General features: G+C 41.7%; 1 protein-coding gene across 3 annotated transcripts in view; it reads left to right on the top strand.

The window, feature by feature from the left end:
- Nucleotides 1–14593, top strand: part of kcnip4a (potassium voltage-gated channel interacting protein 4a) — a 158549-nt gene extending 143956 nt beyond the window's left edge. For 2 of the 3 annotated variants that reach the window (XM_069672100.1, XM_069672101.1), the window contains exons 2-8: nt 1543–1667; nt 10525–10594; nt 11108–11178; nt 11641–11748; nt 13403–13507; nt 13593–13655; nt 13738–14593. In XM_069672100.1, coding sequence (XP_069528201.1) covers nt 1543–1667; nt 10525–10594; nt 11108–11178; nt 11641–11748; nt 13403–13507; nt 13593–13655; nt 13738–13785 — 590 coding nt within the window. In that variant the 3' untranslated portion in view covers nt 13786–14593. Of the gene's footprint in view, nt 1–441; nt 538–1542; nt 1668–10524; nt 10614–11072; nt 11179–11640; nt 11749–13402; nt 13508–13592; nt 13656–13737 lie in introns of all 3 variants that reach the window. The other variant, XM_069672099.1, reaches the window with a different exon arrangement.
- The last annotated feature ends 4647 nt before the right edge of the window (nt 14594–19240 follow it).

Raw genomic sequence — 19240 nt, 5'->3', positions numbered from 1 at the left:
TAGCATGCTAACGTTTGCTATTTAACCTGAAGCATCCCCGTGCTTACGTCACTTCCACGCCCATGCTAGCTGTTAGCCAAATATTAGCTGCTCACCTTTTAATGCACCAATCGGAGCAAGGTAACTACTGTAGCTTACAGCAGATTTACAACAGATGTAGCAACAAATACTCTTTCCAAACCAGTTGTATGTGCTGGTTAAGTTTACACACAGTGTTTTCTTATATAATCATAATTTCTGGGATTTCAAAGTCTGCAACATTCAAGTCTGCTTTTGCTACCTGTGGCAGCTTTAAGCTAATACCGTGCAAAATACGATCGTGTTGTTGTCCTGAAGAAACAACGACTAGGACCCCCCTCCTCTTGCATGTTCAGTTTCCCAGAATGCACTGAGGCTTTGAGTTGCCCAGGTAACCATAAGACCTAACGCTGTATTTCCCAGGTTACCCTCAGATTGTCCACAAGCGCGGTGTGAGAGCTCGACTCATGAGGCTCTTTCCATGCTCCACAGGCAAAAAGTCATCCTCCAGTAATCAAAGCAAGTGGCTCTTCACAGGCTCGCTCTCTGTCTCTCTCTATCCCTCTCTCTGTGTCGTTTTGTTATTGTTGTCTAAAATACTTTCTGTGGCTCTTCCTGGTATGGGTGCATGCACTCAATATCAACTTTACACATGATTGCTTCAGCTGGATTTTAGCGACAACATTCACCATTTTTATTAAATAGTTATCGACATATTTCGCATACAGAGTGTTGTGGTTTTGCAGCTGACGACGTACAAAGAATGCTTATTGAATGAGTGATTTGATATTATTTTGCAGGTTTTCTTCCCGAAAAGCTGATTTTCTACATTCATTTTGCAGATTTTAAAGAATATATTTACTGTTTTTGTAATATTTTCATAGGTGAACACACAAATTGGATGTCTGTTATTAAACATGGAATTGGAGCAGAAATCAAACACAACTTCCTGCCTAATTTGATCATGAGAATGAGATCACACAGCTTATAATACATCCCTTTTGAATACAAAGCGTTGACTCCATAGCAGCAGGTTAATTGTGCTCTGTCAGAAGACGTGGCCTTTTGGCAGCGTCTGACCACAATAGGACCCTTGAAGCTAATGAGGCATTTAGACACTGTGTCACACTTCAGGTATGTTAGAGGCCCTGCGCCAATAAGACAAGCCAAATGCTGTGCTGCAAGGACAGTACGGTCGGTGACAGGGCCCAGACAGCATCTGCCATCATTACAGGCCCATTAAAAAGTTTCACAGGGTTCAGGCGCACTCCGTCATGAAGGGGACGAGGACTTTGTTCTTGAGTTGCAGGAAGTCTAATTACATCCGCTGTCCTATTAGTGTAGAGAAGAAGAATCTTTGATTTTGTTAAATAACATTGAAAATAATATATGAGAAGGTAGAAAAAGGCTTCAAACTGGAGTTTTATTTATTTATCTAATAGAATTAACCGGGAGATATCTTAAATTCTTTCCTCAAAAAGCAAATTTCAAGCACATCTGACCGCCTTCCTCCTCCTCCTACAGACAGCGTTGAAGATGAGCTCGAACTATCCGCAGTCCGCCATCGCCCCGAGGGCCTGGAGAGCCTTGAGGCGCAGACCCGCTTCTCCCGCAAGGAGCTACAGATCCTCTACCGCGGCTTCAAGAACGTAAGTGAGCAGGCCGTAGTGCAACCTCAGTACCATACATAATGTACATCTATGTGGGCTTTGTTCTCTGCTGGACATCCCCTTCCTGGACATTTCTCCCTTTGATTTCATTTCATTTATTCCTTTTTATCACATCTATAGGAGGCAGGGGTGTTACAGGTTCTATAGCTTCCCTTCCATCTGCCTCTATCCTGCTTTTGTAGCTAGAAAATTAAAAACAAGCATCTTCTGAATGCTATTTTGCTGAATCAGCTGCATACTGAGCTAAAACCAATGAAGTCCAATTGTGCTTACCAGATAAAATTTCAATGTCTGTCCCGTATTCACTGTGCCAAAGATAATTAGGTCATATCTGGGACACATCGTGGAAGATAACTGATGAGCAATCAGGTCAAAGTCCTCCAGAAGCAGCTCATAGAAACCTCATTGTCACCTCTGGTGTGAGGCGTAATGAGATGACCCAGAATCAACTCAACCCAAATTGTCTGGCAATGAAAGCGAGCAGGGTAGAAAGAGTCCTGTGATAGTGGAAGTCCCACGAGGCCTCGGTTTCCTGTTGAGCCCGCGCTATGCTCCAGCCGAGTCCCTGCAAAGCCTGCCCATTAGTCTGCTTCCACTTGAGACAGAGTAAGAGGTAAGGAGTGCACTAATGAGGCTTTTAATTTGTGCCGCACACTCTGCCCGAGTTCCTCCGAGGGAGAGAATATTATACATGTTTATAGACACCATCTTTTGTTTAACAGATTTATTTTATTTTAAGCAATGCTGTAGGGACAGCGACGTCAATCAGTTCACCACTGGAAGCTAGAAATAGCTGAACAACTGTTTGATGGATTAACATGAAACTCTTTAATACCCTCATGGTGCCTAGAGGATGACTCTTATTGACTTATTAACACCAGTGTGTCAAAGTTTTAACTTATCCAGTAAGATATAAAGAGTCTTCCCAGATTACTTTGTGTTAATGTATAATAATAAGCAAACGTTAGCATGCTAACACACCAAACTAGGAAGGTGTACACAGGAAACATTATAACCGCTAGATCATCTTCAGCATGTTAACATAGTATCTTTAAGTATGTTGCCATGCTGATGCTAGCATTTAGTACAGCTAAGCAAAGCGGCTCGATTCGTAAGCTGGAGTTTTTGGCCTATTTATTCCTGTTTAGACGCTCCTGACAAGTCAAAAATAAATCTTGTGTGCAGGGGCAGATCCAGAGGGGTGGCCAGGGTTGACCTTGGCCCCCCTTAAAATCCGATTGGCCACCCCAGGATTTATGAGCATTTTGCCTTGTCAGAGGCAGGACTTATGTGTTAAAGTGTCTTAAGTGTTTGGGAAGTGTTGCAACCATAGACTGTAAAAAGGCCCTGGCCGTGGACCTGGCCCTGGCGGTCGGCATATTGGAAATTCCAGAGTGGAGTGCGAACAAGCTGAGGCCTTTGGGCGGGCCACTTGAATCTGAAACACGCCCATTTAGCTTGAAGCCACCAGGCCAGCTACGGGTAAGAAGCTAATAATTCAAACGGGTGTGTTCAAATTCACACCCTGTACATTTATCTTGAACAGTAAAATTAGCCAGTTATAACAAAACCTTTTTTGTACCAGGCTGTAAACATGTTTATTTCTGCTGTAAAAATTGGCATTTTCCCATCTGCTGCAATGTTATTACTTGTTTTCTGGAGCCAGCCTCAAGTGGCCACTTGAGGAACTGCATTTTTTTGCACTTCCGCATTGGCTTCATTTTTTAACACCGGAGGTTACAGCTTGGTTGCATAAGGCTGCTCATAGTTTTCTTTTCATTTCAATGGGGCACATTTCCTTTTGTTAGAACTATAAATTGTCGCTCTGGACATACGTCATCATTTTGAGTCCTTAAAGAATTAAGCCTGGAAGATTTATATGTTGCCACTCTGTTGTTACTTTTTAAAGTTGAATAATATACACAGAACTTTGAAGTCGAAGTAGATATTAGTGAAGATAGAAAGAGTAAAAAAAATGCCGCCCCTGCATAAGTCTTTTTTGCTCAGGTTTTCTGAAATGTGAGGGGCTTCAGATCCAGTATTAAAGAAGAAGATATACTTTATTAATCCCTGAAAATTCCGGGAAATAAAATTTTTCCACTCTGTTATCAGAAACATGCTGCACACATCGGCCCAAAATACACACATGCACAAACAGGACCCTATGGACATGCATTAATAGAGAGAGGGGGGCTGCACACAGGAGTATCTCTGAGCAGTTGGGGATTCACGATCAATTTCCAAACTTGATGCAGAACAGGACTCGGAACCAGCAACCCTCCAAGCCAAGTCCTTACAGACTGAGCTACTTCCCCACTGACTGCCCACAAGCTCATCCAGGTCAATTCTAAACTGGTCTGGATTCAAAATGTCGTCAGCTAGCATGCTAATGTTTACTGATATTAAAAACTGAAGCATAGCATCTCACCTTCAGTCCTCACTAAATAATAGACAACCTGGGTTGATGCAGTGTCTGCAAGCATTTTCTTTTCCAAACTTGTTTAGCCTTCTGCTTTTGTTTTTCTCTCTGCAAAGTTTTCCTGGAGCACGCTATTGTGAAGTTTTAATATGTGCATGATGTAACCTTGTTCAAAACATAAGTAAGGATCGCTGTTTACAGTAAGTTTGTGCAAAAGAAAAACCTTTTTAAAGTTACTGCTGTGTCATTACATAAATGTTGTTTTGGTAGAAGTCCAAATTAGACAAAAAGAAACACTCCTTTACAGCTTTTTAAATTACAGCTACTTAATAGTTTTTGTCCATGCAACAGCCAGGGTCGAACAACTCATCTCTGTCTCGCCCCACCCGGTGACATTGGTGGAATAAAGGCGGCTTTTAAGGCCAGCCAGACTAATAGAAGCTGGCGTGGTTCCCAAGATGAGAAATTCGGCCCTTTGTCCTTGATTTCCAGGGTCTGGAAGCAAATCAAATACCTTTTAATGCGGTCGGCAGAAGAAGGTCATTTGTCTTGAAAACAAACTTGTCATTCACTTGTAGCACATGTGCTCAAATTCAAGCTGTGTTACATCCAGTAATATGTCGAGCAGACACCAAAACAAGGACTCTGGGAGTTGATCTTAAGGTGGCGTTCGATCAAAGGCCACCTTAAAGGAATGAGAGAACTCATTGTTTCATAAATCCCTTGACCCGAGACAACAGGAAATAACACAATATTGTTCTCACGTCTGCTTAAATCTGCTGGGCTTTCACAGTTCACAGTGCAGGGCATTGCCTCGGGCATTAGATTAAGATCTCACAGTTTCTATTCCATCAAACATGATGCCTCTGTTCGCAGGTATATTGCCGAGTCGCCTCACTGGTCTCTGAGAGGATTTTATTGTATTTGTGATTTTCTTACCAAGGGTGAGCTAATTTTACAAGCATATCAATGAATACAAAGACCTTTACAACATACTACAATTATTAATGCAATCGCCCAATATATCAGATTGGACAGATGTAGATAAATGTAAATTATTTCATGTCCTTAATGGTTATCATCTATGAGTGCTTTGCTGATGCAGACAGAATGCTAGAAGAAAACAGCTCAATCCTAATGACTTAAATAAAGAACAGTGAGTGAATGAGGTCCTGACTTTTAGCTTAGCGACATCAAAGTTTCTCCTGACGGGAGCTTAAGGCAGTGCAGGCATCAGCTCAGTTTGAGTATTTCACTGAACTTTAAATTGAATTGCAGGGGCACAGTGTTGTACGTGATGATAACTCGATAATACACCGGCTTCATTCTCAATTGAAAAACTGCCGCACTCGCCAATATCATCACGAGGCAGGGGAAAAAAAATCCGATATAATCCGATCAGAATTTTTATGCCAGCGCGAGACTCGGCTCAACAATCAAAGTTTTCTGACCTTTAATTTTCCTTCAGGTTTGAGAGGATGAGTTAGCAAGGTGAGATGAGAAGCTGATTTGGAACCCAGCCATTCATATATTACTGTCACTTTTAATCAGGGTGTTTTTAGCGCTGACAGGTGTAATTGCCCATCTGTGCGCATACACACAAAGGCATTCACTGACTTTACAATCGAGGTGGAATAACACGTTTGAATAATCTCCCCCTCCTCACTTTAAATGCTTAATTACATGACATTTCCCAGCACTACTTCAACAAAAGGTTGACTGTTGACAACCCGTTTACTGCAATGTTGTAGAACATAAACAAAGCTCTAATTAACAGGAGCTCTACCAAACAACAAAGATAAACCTTGTATTTCAGATGCACACACACGCTGTGGAGGAACCTTGCTTTTGGAGTGGATTTGTTTCATGTTCAAGGTTTTCTCCCTGTGCTGAACATTTCTGCAGTCTTTGCTGGAATATAGTTCTGAAATTAGTTATTAAACTGAAATACTCGATGGAATAGTTAGAAGTACTCTATTCACTTTCTTGCAAGGGTTATATAAGATCGATATCGCTTAGCTTAGCATACAACAAAGTAAGCAGCCATAGCAACCAGCTGACGACTAGAACTAAGTTTTTTGTACGGATAAACAAAATGAGACGTTGTGTTAATTATGGAGTGTTAGAGTTGCTGGTAAGCAGATTTTTTTGCTATTTCCATCAGCCTAACCTGTACTTTTACGTAGAGTGCTAATTAGCAAATGCTAGCATGCTAGCACACTAAGCTAAAAGGATATCAAGGCCAAATAGCAGATTCTTCATGCTCACGTGTTAAACATACCTGCAAAACATCAGCATGTTAGTATTGGTATTGTGCACGTTAGCCTACTATCAGCCTCACAAACCAGCTAGCTTTGCTTGCCGTCAAATACATATTCTTTCCCTAGAAGAGCTCTACCAAATGCCATCCTCCTGTGCTGCGATTGGCTCGTTCTTGTTGCATACAGATTTGCTTTCAGGAGTGTCTGTGAGGAATCTCTTTTACCAAGAGCCATGTACTTATCTGAGTGCTAATTAGCACATTTTAGCATGCTAGCATACTTAACTAAAGGGATATCAATGCCAGTTAGCAAATGTTTCATGCTCACATGGTAAACAAATCTGCAAAATATTAGCATGTTAGCATTGTCATTCCTAGCTTCACAAACCAGCTAGCATTGCTTGCTGTCAGTTGCATAGTTTTTCCTCAAAAGAGCTGCACCAAATCAAATCCTCCCGTGATGTGATTCGCAAGTACTACTGTGCTTTAATTTGCTCGTTGCTGTTGCATAGGGATTTGCTTTCAGGAGTGTCTGGGAGGAAGCTCTTTTACCAAGAGCTATGTACTTGTTAGAGTGCTAATTAGCAAATGTTAGCATGCTAGCACATTAAACCAAAAGGATATCAGGGCCAAATAGCTGATGTTTCATGCTCACATGCTAAACATACCTGCAAAACATCAGAATGCTAGCATTTCATTGTGTGCATGTTGGTATACTAACAACCTCACAAACCGGATATCATTGCTTGTCGTCAAATCACATTTTTTCCCCCTAGAACAGCTCCACCAAATCCCATCCTCCTGTGCTGTGATTGGCCAGTACTACTGTGCTTTGATTGGCCTGTTCTTGTTTACATTCAGGGCTCTCTGCTCGGAAGCTCTTTCACCAAGAGCCAGGTACTTGTTTCAACAAGGAATACAGGAGCCCGGTCCGTTGTACAAGTCCAAGCTTACTGACAGCCTTAACCAAGATCTTTTCCTCAAGCTAGCCAACCAGCAAATGTTAACAATTAGCCATGTAATTGAGTGGTTTAGGAACCAAACTTCTTGCTTGTAGTATTTAGATACCAAAAATACTTAAGTCAACAATGACAGTTGGTTTTACACAGGACTGAAACAGCGACCCCTGGGTTAAGTCCAGTGTTTGTTGTGATTGGCTAGGAAAGCCAATACATCAAAATTTTAAAAATACAGCAAATGAGGCGAGATTAGGTGTAGCAATTGGGAAAGAATGCTCGTTGGACAGGCTAGATGTTTCCCACTGCTTACAGCCTTTATGCTAAGCTACGCTAACTGTCCACTAGCTGTATTTATATTTAATCCATTGTTATGAGAGAGTGGTATCAATCTTCTCATCTGACTCTGAGCATGTCAGCAAATACGTTTATTTAAGTGTCAAACCCTCCCTGAAAATGTATTTGCTCCTTTTTCCCCGACAGTAACATTCATCAAAAGGCAAAATCAAGATTTTCGAACAAATTAATAAGTGTTCTCAATCCATCCCACAACTGCCAATTTAATTAGGATGCTACTTAGTCTGCCCACCATGAAGAATTGCTTTTGCCCCTCAACATCATTAGGATTTATAGGCCAGTTTACAAGAACAGCACCAAACACTCCACAGACTCTCAGACTTCATTAAATCAGGTTGCAGGCTGCCAAACTACAACTCGGAGACAGACTTGTTCTCATTCTGTCTCCTGAACTTCCCCCAAAATTCTTGACCTCACCTCAACCCATAGGATATGAATCTAGGTCTGTGAGACAACAGAAGAGAAGTGTCAGGGGACCCACGCAAAAGAAAACCTTGCAGCATCCTCATAGCTTGAAACACAAGGAGCCCGTTTGAAGCAAGACAACAAGGTTGCCTCTTTATTTTTTCACCCTCATAGCTCTGTTTCCGAAAGTGCTTGTTCAGGCTTGGTCACAGGAAGGAAGACACCCAGTTTGATCTGTGCTTTGTTGCTAACGCAGGAAATACTCTTTCACAGCCCATCATGCCAGAGAAATGGGGCTAATAACTGACCAGGAAAATCTCTGGCTTTAAGTATCTTAAGATTGATTTCAAATCAATCCCTTTGAACTTGTGATGTAGCATCCTTAAATGCTTCTAATCCCTAAGCTAATATGTAAGTCAATAATATCATTTACTTTCCTCTCTGTATCAAAGGTTGTTTATGTTGTTGTATACACCCAAGCTACAGTCTCTGCCTTATCTTTGCATTCCTACAACCACTGCCTGGCCATGGTTTATTTTCCTGTTAAGAAAAAATTGAAATTGTCCATATAGGCGAAGCATTTCCTCTGCTCCAAAGATTCAATATCCTGGCAGAGCGTGCAGGGAGCAGCCTCGCAGCAAGAAGAAATTGAACCTGCAAAACTAGCTGCCTTTATCACCACGCAGCTCCAAGCAAGGTCATCCACCGAGTCTTTGGTCCGTCTTTTTCTTTCAAAAGACACAAAAGCTTCCTTCTCTCAGGTGTTATGTAAGAGTATTCAGGGTTTTCGACTGAATGCTCCCAGACAACCACAGGTGGGTTGCTGTGAATGGCCTTGGACAAGATATCTATCGAGGCTTGAATGGTTTGCATAAGATGACATTGAACACAAGTGTTTATCGGCTGTGTCCTGTCGGAGAAAGGTTGGAAGTAACAAAAATGAACCATCAAATCCTTGAGGGGGAGAATGATCACGATTATTAAGGTATCTTTCACTAGACAGATGAATCAAACGATCATGATACAGCAAATGGATTAGTTTAAAGCCTCTGGGAAAACCAAATCTGCAATAGCTTTCTTACTGTGGAATAATTGGGTTTATTGAAATGGGCGTCACTGTAGTGTTTGTTAGTAAAAGTTTTACTGTTTTGATGTTTACACCCAGCTTTGTTGCCCTCCTTGGGCCTAATGACGATTGCACAGCCATAGACTATTCTTGTCTACAGGAGTTTAGTAAAGGCCGTTGGTGATCTACTTTCGGTGGCAGTCACGGAGCGTCGGCAAGGGGACTTTAGCTCTGTAATCGCATAGCACGAGCTAACTCTACAGAGCTATCGTTAAGGTTTTGCATTAATAGCTTTGAAAACAAGTAGTGGGTCGGCGCTGTTGCCTCACAGCTAGAAGGTTCCTAGTTCGAATCCCCGTTCGGACGAAGTGGGCCTTACTGTGTTCCCTCCAGGTACTCTGACTTCCTCCTACATTCCAAACACATGCTCCTAAGGTGAATCGGTGACGCTGACATTGCCCGTAGGTGTGAGCGTGAAAGGTTGTCTGTCTCTATGTGTCAGCCTTGTGACTGACCTGCGATCAGTTCAAGGTGTACCCCGCCTTTCGCCCAATGACAGCTGGGATAGGCTCCAGCAACCTCCCACCCCCCTGCGACCCTCAACAGGATAAGCGCTAACAGCTAGCTAACTATGACATAGCTAGCAATTAAAATTAAGATTTCCAGATGGCAGTGCTTATGCCCCGCCTCTCGCCCAATTACAATATGATACATTTTACTGGTCTGAAAATCGTTGCTAAATTTGTAGCGAGTCACTTTTTAGAAATTAGTCGCCAAGAGGGAGAGAGAAAGTCGCTAAATTGGCAACACTCACAGGAATTGCCACAGGAAGTAATCACTTCACACATTACATATTAACGTGTTAAATATTTCAATTTAATCGCAAAAATGTACGTGTTAATTTTGACAGCACTGGTATGTTAATTTGTACTCAGACCTTTTGTGGATGCTAAATAAGACTCTCAACTTTCCAGAGGCGTAGAAGTTAAAGACCGCCCTCTTTCGTTGAAAAATTCAGGGCAGTCCCACCTTTACCAACACCCAAAAGTGATGTCATGGTGGACTTGACACAGCCAGGAGTACACTTTTATTTGTCATCTAATAAATCTCTTAAAATGACATGTTTACTTAGGCCTGTTGTTTGGCCTAATTGGAGGGCTGGCTTTATTTCAACCTCGTAAAAGATCCCCTCTAGACAGTTTGAATGCACAATACGTTGTCTGATATTCTTCCTGTTTAAGAGTCAGTGACACTTGTTTCTCTCGTATATTGGACGATTTCTGACACAGTTTATCCTCAGATTTAAGGTAGGGATTTAACTTCAGGAAGGTGTGTTAAATATACCTGTTGAATGAATGCAATTTGTCTTCCAGGAATGCCCCAGCGGAGTCGTCAACGAAGAAACCTTTAAAGACATCTACGCGCAGTTCTTCCCGCAAGGAGGTTTGTGCCTTCCTTCTTTGTTTCTGCGGCTTGTCTCGCCTCTTTCAGTTGGTTCTTATCTCCTCTGTGAGCTGGACGGACACAAATTGTCTTTCACTCATGTTTACAAAAGTGGCACCGAGAGCACTCTTGACTTAAACTTCCATCCAAGAGAATGTGTTTGTGAAGAAAAAGGGACAGAGTATTAACGCAGCCTGGAATGGCTCGCTGTTTCCTCTTATCATTATGCAAAGATTGTACCCGAGGAACACGAGAGAAAACATTAGGAAGGCTTTGATTTATCTGTTCAGAGGAAATACAGGCAGGCCGGTTAATATAATAGCTCACAACAGTGGAAACAATGATAAAACTCTTTGCTTTAAGCGTATTGTTCTTTGTTATCGTGGAAAAAGGCAATTTTTCTTTGAAGTTGTTCAGAAAGAGGACACAACTTTTCCTTTGAACCTTTTCTTTGTTGTTGCTGCTGATGTTGATTGAGCTGTAATCACGGCCGATCTCTCCTTCTCTCCGTAGATGCTTCAACGTACGCACATTTCCTGTTCAATGCGTTTGATACAGATCACAACGGCTCTGTGAGTTTTGAGGTAAGCAAACTGAGGCTTTACACCGGAGCATTACGTAACCTGCAACCCCAGTAATTTTTAATTTAGCCCAAACAAGCCGAGCTGGCTCGCGATCAACACCTGATTAATATTAATGAAAAGCATATTTGCTTATTAGGACAGAAAAGCTGTCGTTATGCCAAACCACAGCTTCACTGGCTAATGTTCGGTCCATTCGGATCAAGAGTACGGGGATTCCCCTGATGGCCGACAAAAATGATGAGTCAGCGAATAATTTGAATAACGAGGCATTTTAGGTTTAAAGTGTCTGCACTCTCGCTGTTTCATCATTCACTTTTAATGAATACCTGACATGATATCCTCACAGAAATGTTGATGAATCATTTAATTAGCATGATGTATATTGATGTTTCTTTCTGTTTAATGGACTTATTGTTTGCAATAAAGGGAGTTTTTAAATGATACATTGTGTGCATTCTGCAGGATTTCGTGATGGGCCTTTCCATCCTCCTGCGAGGCACAATCCAGGAAAAACTCAACTGGGCTTTCAACCTGTATGATATCAATAAAGACGGATATATCACTAAAGAGGTATGTCAATTTTAGCAGCTACAACTGAAACAACCAAATATCTACCTTTTACATTAAGGGTATTTCAAGGCATTTGAGGAGTTTCTCTTAAAGGGCCAGCACACATTTACAGTTTCAGTTTCACAATTATTGTTTCATTTGTCCAAGTTTTGAGATGCTTGTCTTCCAGATATTTGCCTTCACTGTCATATATTTTAACTGAATGCAATTAAATTTGAGTTAATGTAATTTTTTTTACAACACTAAACTAAAATGCTACAGCCATGAAGCAGCCCTGCAAAACAGTATGCAAGCTCAGCGCTGCTTTGAGTAAGATGCTAACATCAACATGCTAACATGCGCAGAATAACCGTGCTGACCGATGTTAAGTAGGTGAACTGTTTACCATATTCATTATCTTAGGTCGTCACTCTGGCATGCTAACATTAAAGTGGTAATCTCAAAGATCTCAGTTTCGTTCTCTTTAGCAGCACCTGTGACGATAAATGGTAATTGCAGGAGCACACTTCCCAGATATCTAGACAGTGTTGCATGAGTGACGTCCACGGTTGGCTCCGGTTGCAACTCTTTATTTTCCCTGCTGACGGTCGACTGTTTGCCTCCATCTGAGCGTCGAATTTGTTTCTTTTTCTTTGGATTTTCACGTATTTTTGAAGTTGTATCTGTCGTCATCCATCGTTTGGTCAGCCATAGTAGATTACTGTTTACTCGCAACACTTACAGAGACCGGAAAAGCAGCCGCTTAGCTCCGCCTACCCTCTCTGGCAGACCAACCACTGCTGGCTGATGGAAAACGCGTCGCTAACTGGGCGCTGCTTGTGATTTATTCCGTTAATGTCGCCACAGACACCCAGTCTGTAATACTGCAAATGCAAAGGCTCTCATCAGTGGGCCATATGCTCTATTAACATTGTGTTACCTCATTTTGGTGATAGATAGTGACTTAACAGACATTTATTGACAAACAGAAACTCTGATCTGGGGCGCCTGCTTAGCTCAGAGGTTAAATCACACGTCCCATATTCAGAGGTTAAAGTCCTTGATGTGGCAGTCCTGGGCCCATCTCCCACCCTCAGCCCTTTATCGCATGTCGTCCTCTGCTGTCTTCCCTTGTTTCTGACACTATCCTCGCCTTTCTCTGTCAATAAAGGCTCCCCAAAAAATAGAAACTGTAACCTGATGATTGAGCAAAAGTGTTGGGGCCGACCATAAAAGTTATTACATTTCATCCAGAGGGGAACATGAATGTCTGAGCCAAATGTCTTCCAAATCCAACCAGTAGTTATTTAACTCCAATCGGAATATGTGAACCTCATAGTGATGTAAGAGAAATCTAAAAGGTATTATCAAAGTCATTTAGAGTCAACCTCTGTGCATGAAAATGGATTTACAAAAGAATAAACAGCCATTTTCGTCCCTAGAGCCACAATGTTAGAATGTCTTCAACCACAGCACTGACAATGAATCAGTGTCCCTGACACTCTGTGTAAGCTACAAAGCTCACTGTGAATAGTTTTCAGAGGGACTGTTTCTTTCAGTAGAAGTAGTTTAATTAAAATCCAGGCACAGTACCAGCCTGGCTTTTCCTTAGAGGTAAACGATGAATGGATTTTCTTGTAAATCGTGTGAACTGACCCTTTCCTCTGTGTCATAGGAAATGCTCGACATCATGAAGGCCATCTACGACATGATGGGAAAATGCACATACCCCGTCCTCAAAGAGGAGACGCCTCGTCAGCATGTAGAAGTATTCTTCCAGGCAAGTGTGTCGCTCGCTGTCAGTCACAGCAAAGAGGCTTTAGAGAGCCTTGTTTATTTACTTGTCCTCCTCTCTGTCTCAACAGAAGATGGATAAAAATAAAGACGGAGTGGTAACCATAGACGAGTTCATCGACTGCTGCCAAAATGTAAGCTGGATACCTCGACACGTCTCTTCTCACGACTCTTGGCACACTTATCTCATTACGTTGTTTCTCTCTCTGTGCGCAGGATGAAAACATCATGCGATCAATGCACCTCTTTGAAAACGTTCTTTAACTTTTGGCTGACTGTGGCGGCTCCTGAGGAGGACTTCATCTTTAGCTCTGACTTGGACTCATACTGTGTACAGTGTGCTATGCAGACTTTTGACCGTAGATAAAACATTGTTCATAACTGTGGGCCACACGTAGGAGTAGGCAATACGGTGCGAACACTCTGGATTGAGACGCCTTTGAAACATTTTATTGAACATGTAAAATGAAATTATAAACAAATAGAAAAGAGAGGAGGGAAAAGGTTTTTAAAAGCTTGGTTGATTTTCAAAATAAAACACTTTAACATCAAGGTTGCTTCCTCCCACCTGTCTTTGGAGTGTCTTTTATATTTGCTGAATGATTCGTTCTGCAAACAGTTTTAACCTCCGACATTACAAACACAAGAAGAAGAGATTTCTCCTGCAGCCTTGACTTGTTTTATTTACTGCCAAGTGAAATCACTGTGACTTTTTACAGCTTCAAAATAAAAGACGTCTCCAGTTTTCACATTCCAAACTGGCTCTCAATTCCAGAGTGTTCTTACACCGACTTCGTGAAACCATCGTGGTCTTTGAAGGATTTAGAGGGGATAAAAATTGTACCATTACGAATTGTAAATACTTATAGATAAAGCATTAGTTAAGAACTCCGTTAGGAACTTTTCAACTTTGTCCATGTTTACTTGCCAACTAGAAAAAAAGACAACACAAGGATTGTATTGATGTCAAAACCGGACCATAATATCGATGGTTTGTCTACAGAAGCACACAGGTAGCTACATTTACCACCAGTATAACATTAGACGACGTTATCTTTGTCTTATGCTGCTTTCACTGTCTTTCTTTTAAAGGGATAGTACGGATTTTTTGACACCAAGTTGTATGAAATACTTGCTAGTAGTGTAGTGATTGCAAAGCTGTTAGCTTACTCACCGAGTTCTGTGGTCTGTCCGGTTCTGAACGTAGAATAAGTAGTTCCGTTGAGCTACCACGGTCATAAACCAAAAAGATTTACCCTACAAAAACATCAAGCAGGCAATGGTGATCCATTTTCAACACAAAATCATCGTCCTAGGATTTCATACACTGTGCCTTATTGGCACTATTTTCTCTCAAGAACAATCCAGTATCACTACGCCTGCGGCAGGCCGGTTTCTCAGGTGACGCAATCCATCAGCTGTTTCTAATACCCCTTTCCCTTTAACTGCCACCATCACTTCCTGCATACTTTTATAGATGACTATTGTAATGTTGTTTTTTCATTAACCCATACATTTTATATTTTCACTTATATTTGAGTTGCTGTTTGCATTATGTATTATTTGTATTGTACTGTATTTTTTGGAGCTATCTGGCACTGTAATTTCCTTCGGGATTAATAAAGTTTTATCTTATCTTATCTTCCTGGTGAAATTAGCACGTTGATGCAGGTTTTTCGGACCTGGAAGACCTGTTTATAGATGCCGATTGTCTCTTTTCCCATTGCCAGTGAAGTATACTCCTTTCACTGAAGGTGTTACCGTGGTTAGGTCTTTATTGTATCTATTACGCAGTAGCAGAAGTTACAGACGGAACATAGCATCTCGCCGGAAAGGGTGCGGAGATTACCGTGACGACCCGGGATGTGAGTCAGCACCTCCAAGTCTGAGGACATGGTTCTCTGCCGGAAAACGGTGGATTGCCCCCTCCAGGTGGGGTGTGAGTCTCTGCCTCAAGCGAAGGAGTTTAAGTATCTCGGGGTCTTGTTCACGCGTAAGAGTAAAATGGATTGTGAGATTGACAGGCGGATCAGTGCAGCATCAGCAGTAAGGTGGGCGTTGCACCGGATTGTTGTGGTGAAGAGGGAGCTGAACCTGAAGGCAAAGCTTTCGATTTACCAGTTGATCTACGTTCCAACCCTCACCTAAGGTCACAAGTTTTGGGTAGTGACCGAAAGGATGAGATCTCGGATACAAGCAGCCGAAATGAGTTTGCTCCGGAGGGTGTCTGGGCTCAACCTTAGAGATTGGGTAAGGAGCTTGGACATCTGGAGGAAGCCCGGAGTAGAGCCACTACTCCTTCGCATCGAAAGGAGCCAGTTGGTTCGGGCATCTGATTTAGATACCTCCTAGGCGCCTCACTTTGGAGGTTTTCCGGGCACGTCCAACTGGGAGGAGACCCTGGCGCAGACCCAGAGCTCACTGGAGGGATTATATATCCAGTCTGGCCTGGGAACACCTCAGAATCAACCAGGAGGAACTGGAAAACGTTGTGGGGGAGAGGGACACCTGGGTCACCTTGCTTAGCCTTTGGCCACCGCGACCCAGCCCCGAATAAGCAGAAGATGTATGGATGGATCCCATTACTGACAGCAGTCGCTCTCCAGCTCTGTGGGCATTGGCTTGGCACTTCCTACAAGTGCACCTCCAGTTTTTGTGCAAGTCCATCTCTCCTTCCAGCAGTTGGGGGCCCATCTTCTGCTTGCACAGCTTCTCTCTCTCTCTCCTTTCTCTCTCTGCCCGTTCTATGTCCGCCTGACGAAGTTCAGCATCAGTATATTCAGGTTCATACAGATGTCTCATTGGATCCCTTGTAAAAGGTAAATCTTCCTCAACACTTTCATAGTCCGACATGGTTACTTGAGCAGTGACGCGAATCAGTCAGAATCAATGCAACAGGTACTAGGTCGGCTTTCCTGATAGATCGGCCTATCGCAGGCATAGTGATACTGGATTGTTCAAGAGAGAAAATAGCGCCAAAAGAAGGCACAGTGTATGAAATCCTAGGACGTTGATTTTATGTTGAAGTTGATCACCATTGCCTGTGTGTTGTTTTTGTAGGTTAAAACTTTTGGGTTTCATGACCCTGGCATCTCGCCAGAACTACTTATTCCACGTTCGGAACCGGCCAGAACTCCGACCATGGGACTCGGTGGGTAAGCTAATAGCTTTGCATCCACTATACTACAAGCAAGTATTTCATACAACTTGGTGTCCAAAAATCTGAACTATCCCTTTAACCTTCTGTATGTATTCTTCCTGTAAAAGTTAACCATCTATCAGTATGGTTTTATTTTGAAGCACTGTTTAGGAGTTTACACTGAAGTTATTTATATGGTATTATGCTCATTGTACATTGTACAGTATTAAATGAAAGTTTGCTCTTGGGTGAATTTCAGCTCTTTAGATTTGTTCACTGTTTTTAATAAGAAATGTCAATGGGGTTTGGTTCACAACGCAAACACTGCAACTCTGTATTATACTCATCTTATTTTTTTTGGGTCGTCTGCTAATACGCTTCCTGCTGTTTTCCTCCACTGCTTGTGGATTGGTCCCTGCTGGCTGTGATTAAAGCATTGCTTGGCCCCAAATGTGAGCAAACACAAGGCATGCTGGGTAGAAGACTCACTCGCTGACTGCCTCTTTGCTTGTTGGAAACCACTGGATCGCTGAGAGAAGTGTCTGGACATTGTGTAGGTACGTTACTGACAGTTGCAATATCTTTTCTTCATCTTCTTCTTTTCCACACTGACTCGGATACTGGATACAGGAAGTTTCCATCAAACCAGCCTGATATATACTTGAGAATTGGGAAATACTTTGCAGCATATCTCATGTTGTTTTGCATTCATACAGTATGTTACTACACTGTAATACTGGGAGTTGAATGTTGACAATTCATTATTTAGAAAAGGAAAATGGCGCTTTTTTCTTCTTCTTTAAATCAAGTTATTGGACAAATTGTGTATAATTGCATCCGGAAAACATGAAACTTTCCAGTTTTTCCTTGATTTTTGTTTGTGTGCCTTATTGTTTTTATTTAAATGTTATGTCTCTAACTAATATAATAGGGGGAACACTATGTTTGCAACATGAACAACTTGTCAAACATTTCCAGTGGATGTAGACATTTATTTTGAAAATACTGAAGCATTTCTATATTTCTTCTGTAAATAACATCCATAGTTTGACAGCTGTCTCAGACAAGAGGGAAAATAAACAATACACCTCAAACTTCCTGAAATGTCTTAAATGGCTCAATTTACATTATACAGCAGTTAGTGACGACCACGTTATCTGATTGGACAAGAGGCATTCCATGAGTGCGGATATAGAGTATAACATCACTGGGACTTTTCACAGTGTGTATCACTCCGCCTCAGCCAAGTGTTCTGAAAACTGTTAATTAACATTACAGCAGATAGTGTATGTTAATCAAGCTGGTACCTCTGAATCACACAGCAGACTCTTATTTCACTGGTTGATGATAAATTAAAACATACAGATAAATGTACCTGATAAGAAAAGAGCTGACCTGTGGTAACCTGTAGACACAGAGTGCAGGGTTACACTGTTTGGGTTGCTTGGAAACAGAAGTCCAGTGTGTGGTGCAAAAAATAATCTGTTGTTGAGTGTAACTGTTTACTACTATTTGCCGTATTTGCATATAAAAGCAATATCACACTCGAGGTTGTGACGTACTGAATATCTGTGATTGTCTGCGGCACTGATGATAGAGCTGTGATTATATTCAACACATCATGAACTTGAGTGTGATATTGCTTAATTAGAGTTTTCATTTGTCGGTAAAACCCCTTCAATATGCCATTAACAAAAATAATTCTTAGGATACCATATTTTGTAGATAGACAGCTCCGGAAAAAATTAAGAGACCACTCCTCCAATGTTCCTTAAATCAGCATCTCTCTCCACGTGTCATGGCCAGCCCAGTCAAGATGTGACCCCCACTGAAGACCTGAGCTGCAATCCTCTGCGGACAACAGTCATGCAGGGCTTGTCCAGTTAAGCCAGCAATTAGCGATAAACGACTTCCAGTCAAGACTTCCTTTTCCGCATGCTGCATTGTTTACAGAAAAAGGTTTTCTTGTGATTTATTTTAATTAACGGGTCTTAAGTTTGCCGAAATTTGTAAAAAGTCAAAATGAAGCTTTGTCAGGTCTGTCCTCAGGGTGAGGTTGAACGGAGGTCTGATCGATCATTTCTGATGCATTCGAGGAAGTCAGGAAATCAGAACGCTGAACGGCTTTTGTGACACAGCGTCAAGGGAATTTATCTCAAGTTAAATTTTAGATCTAGAACGGATTGTTTGCTGAACTTGCTACAGATGTCTGATTATAGAGATAGAGATAAACAAGAAGCTAAATCATCGTCAGGTGACGCCTGCTTTTGCTCTCCACACTGTTTTTCTTGCATTAGCCGCAGCTTGCTGATACGTGATTGATCAATATTACTCGGACTACAAGCGTAGTAAAAACGCAAACCAGAACACTTGCCATCCCTTAAAATCCACGTCCCTACCTACAGATTCTACATCTCTATGTAGAAGTAATAAAAGACCCAAATGAGAATATTTTAATTGGAAGTAGGGAGAAATGTTGTGTACAATTAAACAAAATTAATTTTACACAAACCTATAAATAGTAGAACAAGAGAAAAACCTGTTTTTGCAGTGGTCTCTTATACTGTATATTGGATCCCT

The sequence above is a fragment of the Semicossyphus pulcher genome, unplaced genomic scaffold (genome assembly GCF_022749685.1).
Source record: "Semicossyphus pulcher isolate SPU_LCO1_2020_fin unplaced genomic scaffold, fSemPul1.0.p SCAF_21, whole genome shotgun sequence".
Taxonomy (NCBI): Eukaryota; Metazoa; Chordata; class Actinopteri; order Labriformes; family Labridae; genus Semicossyphus; species Semicossyphus pulcher.
The sequence above is the reverse complement of the archived record's forward strand: the minus strand, read 5'-3'. Positions and strand labels throughout refer to the sequence as shown.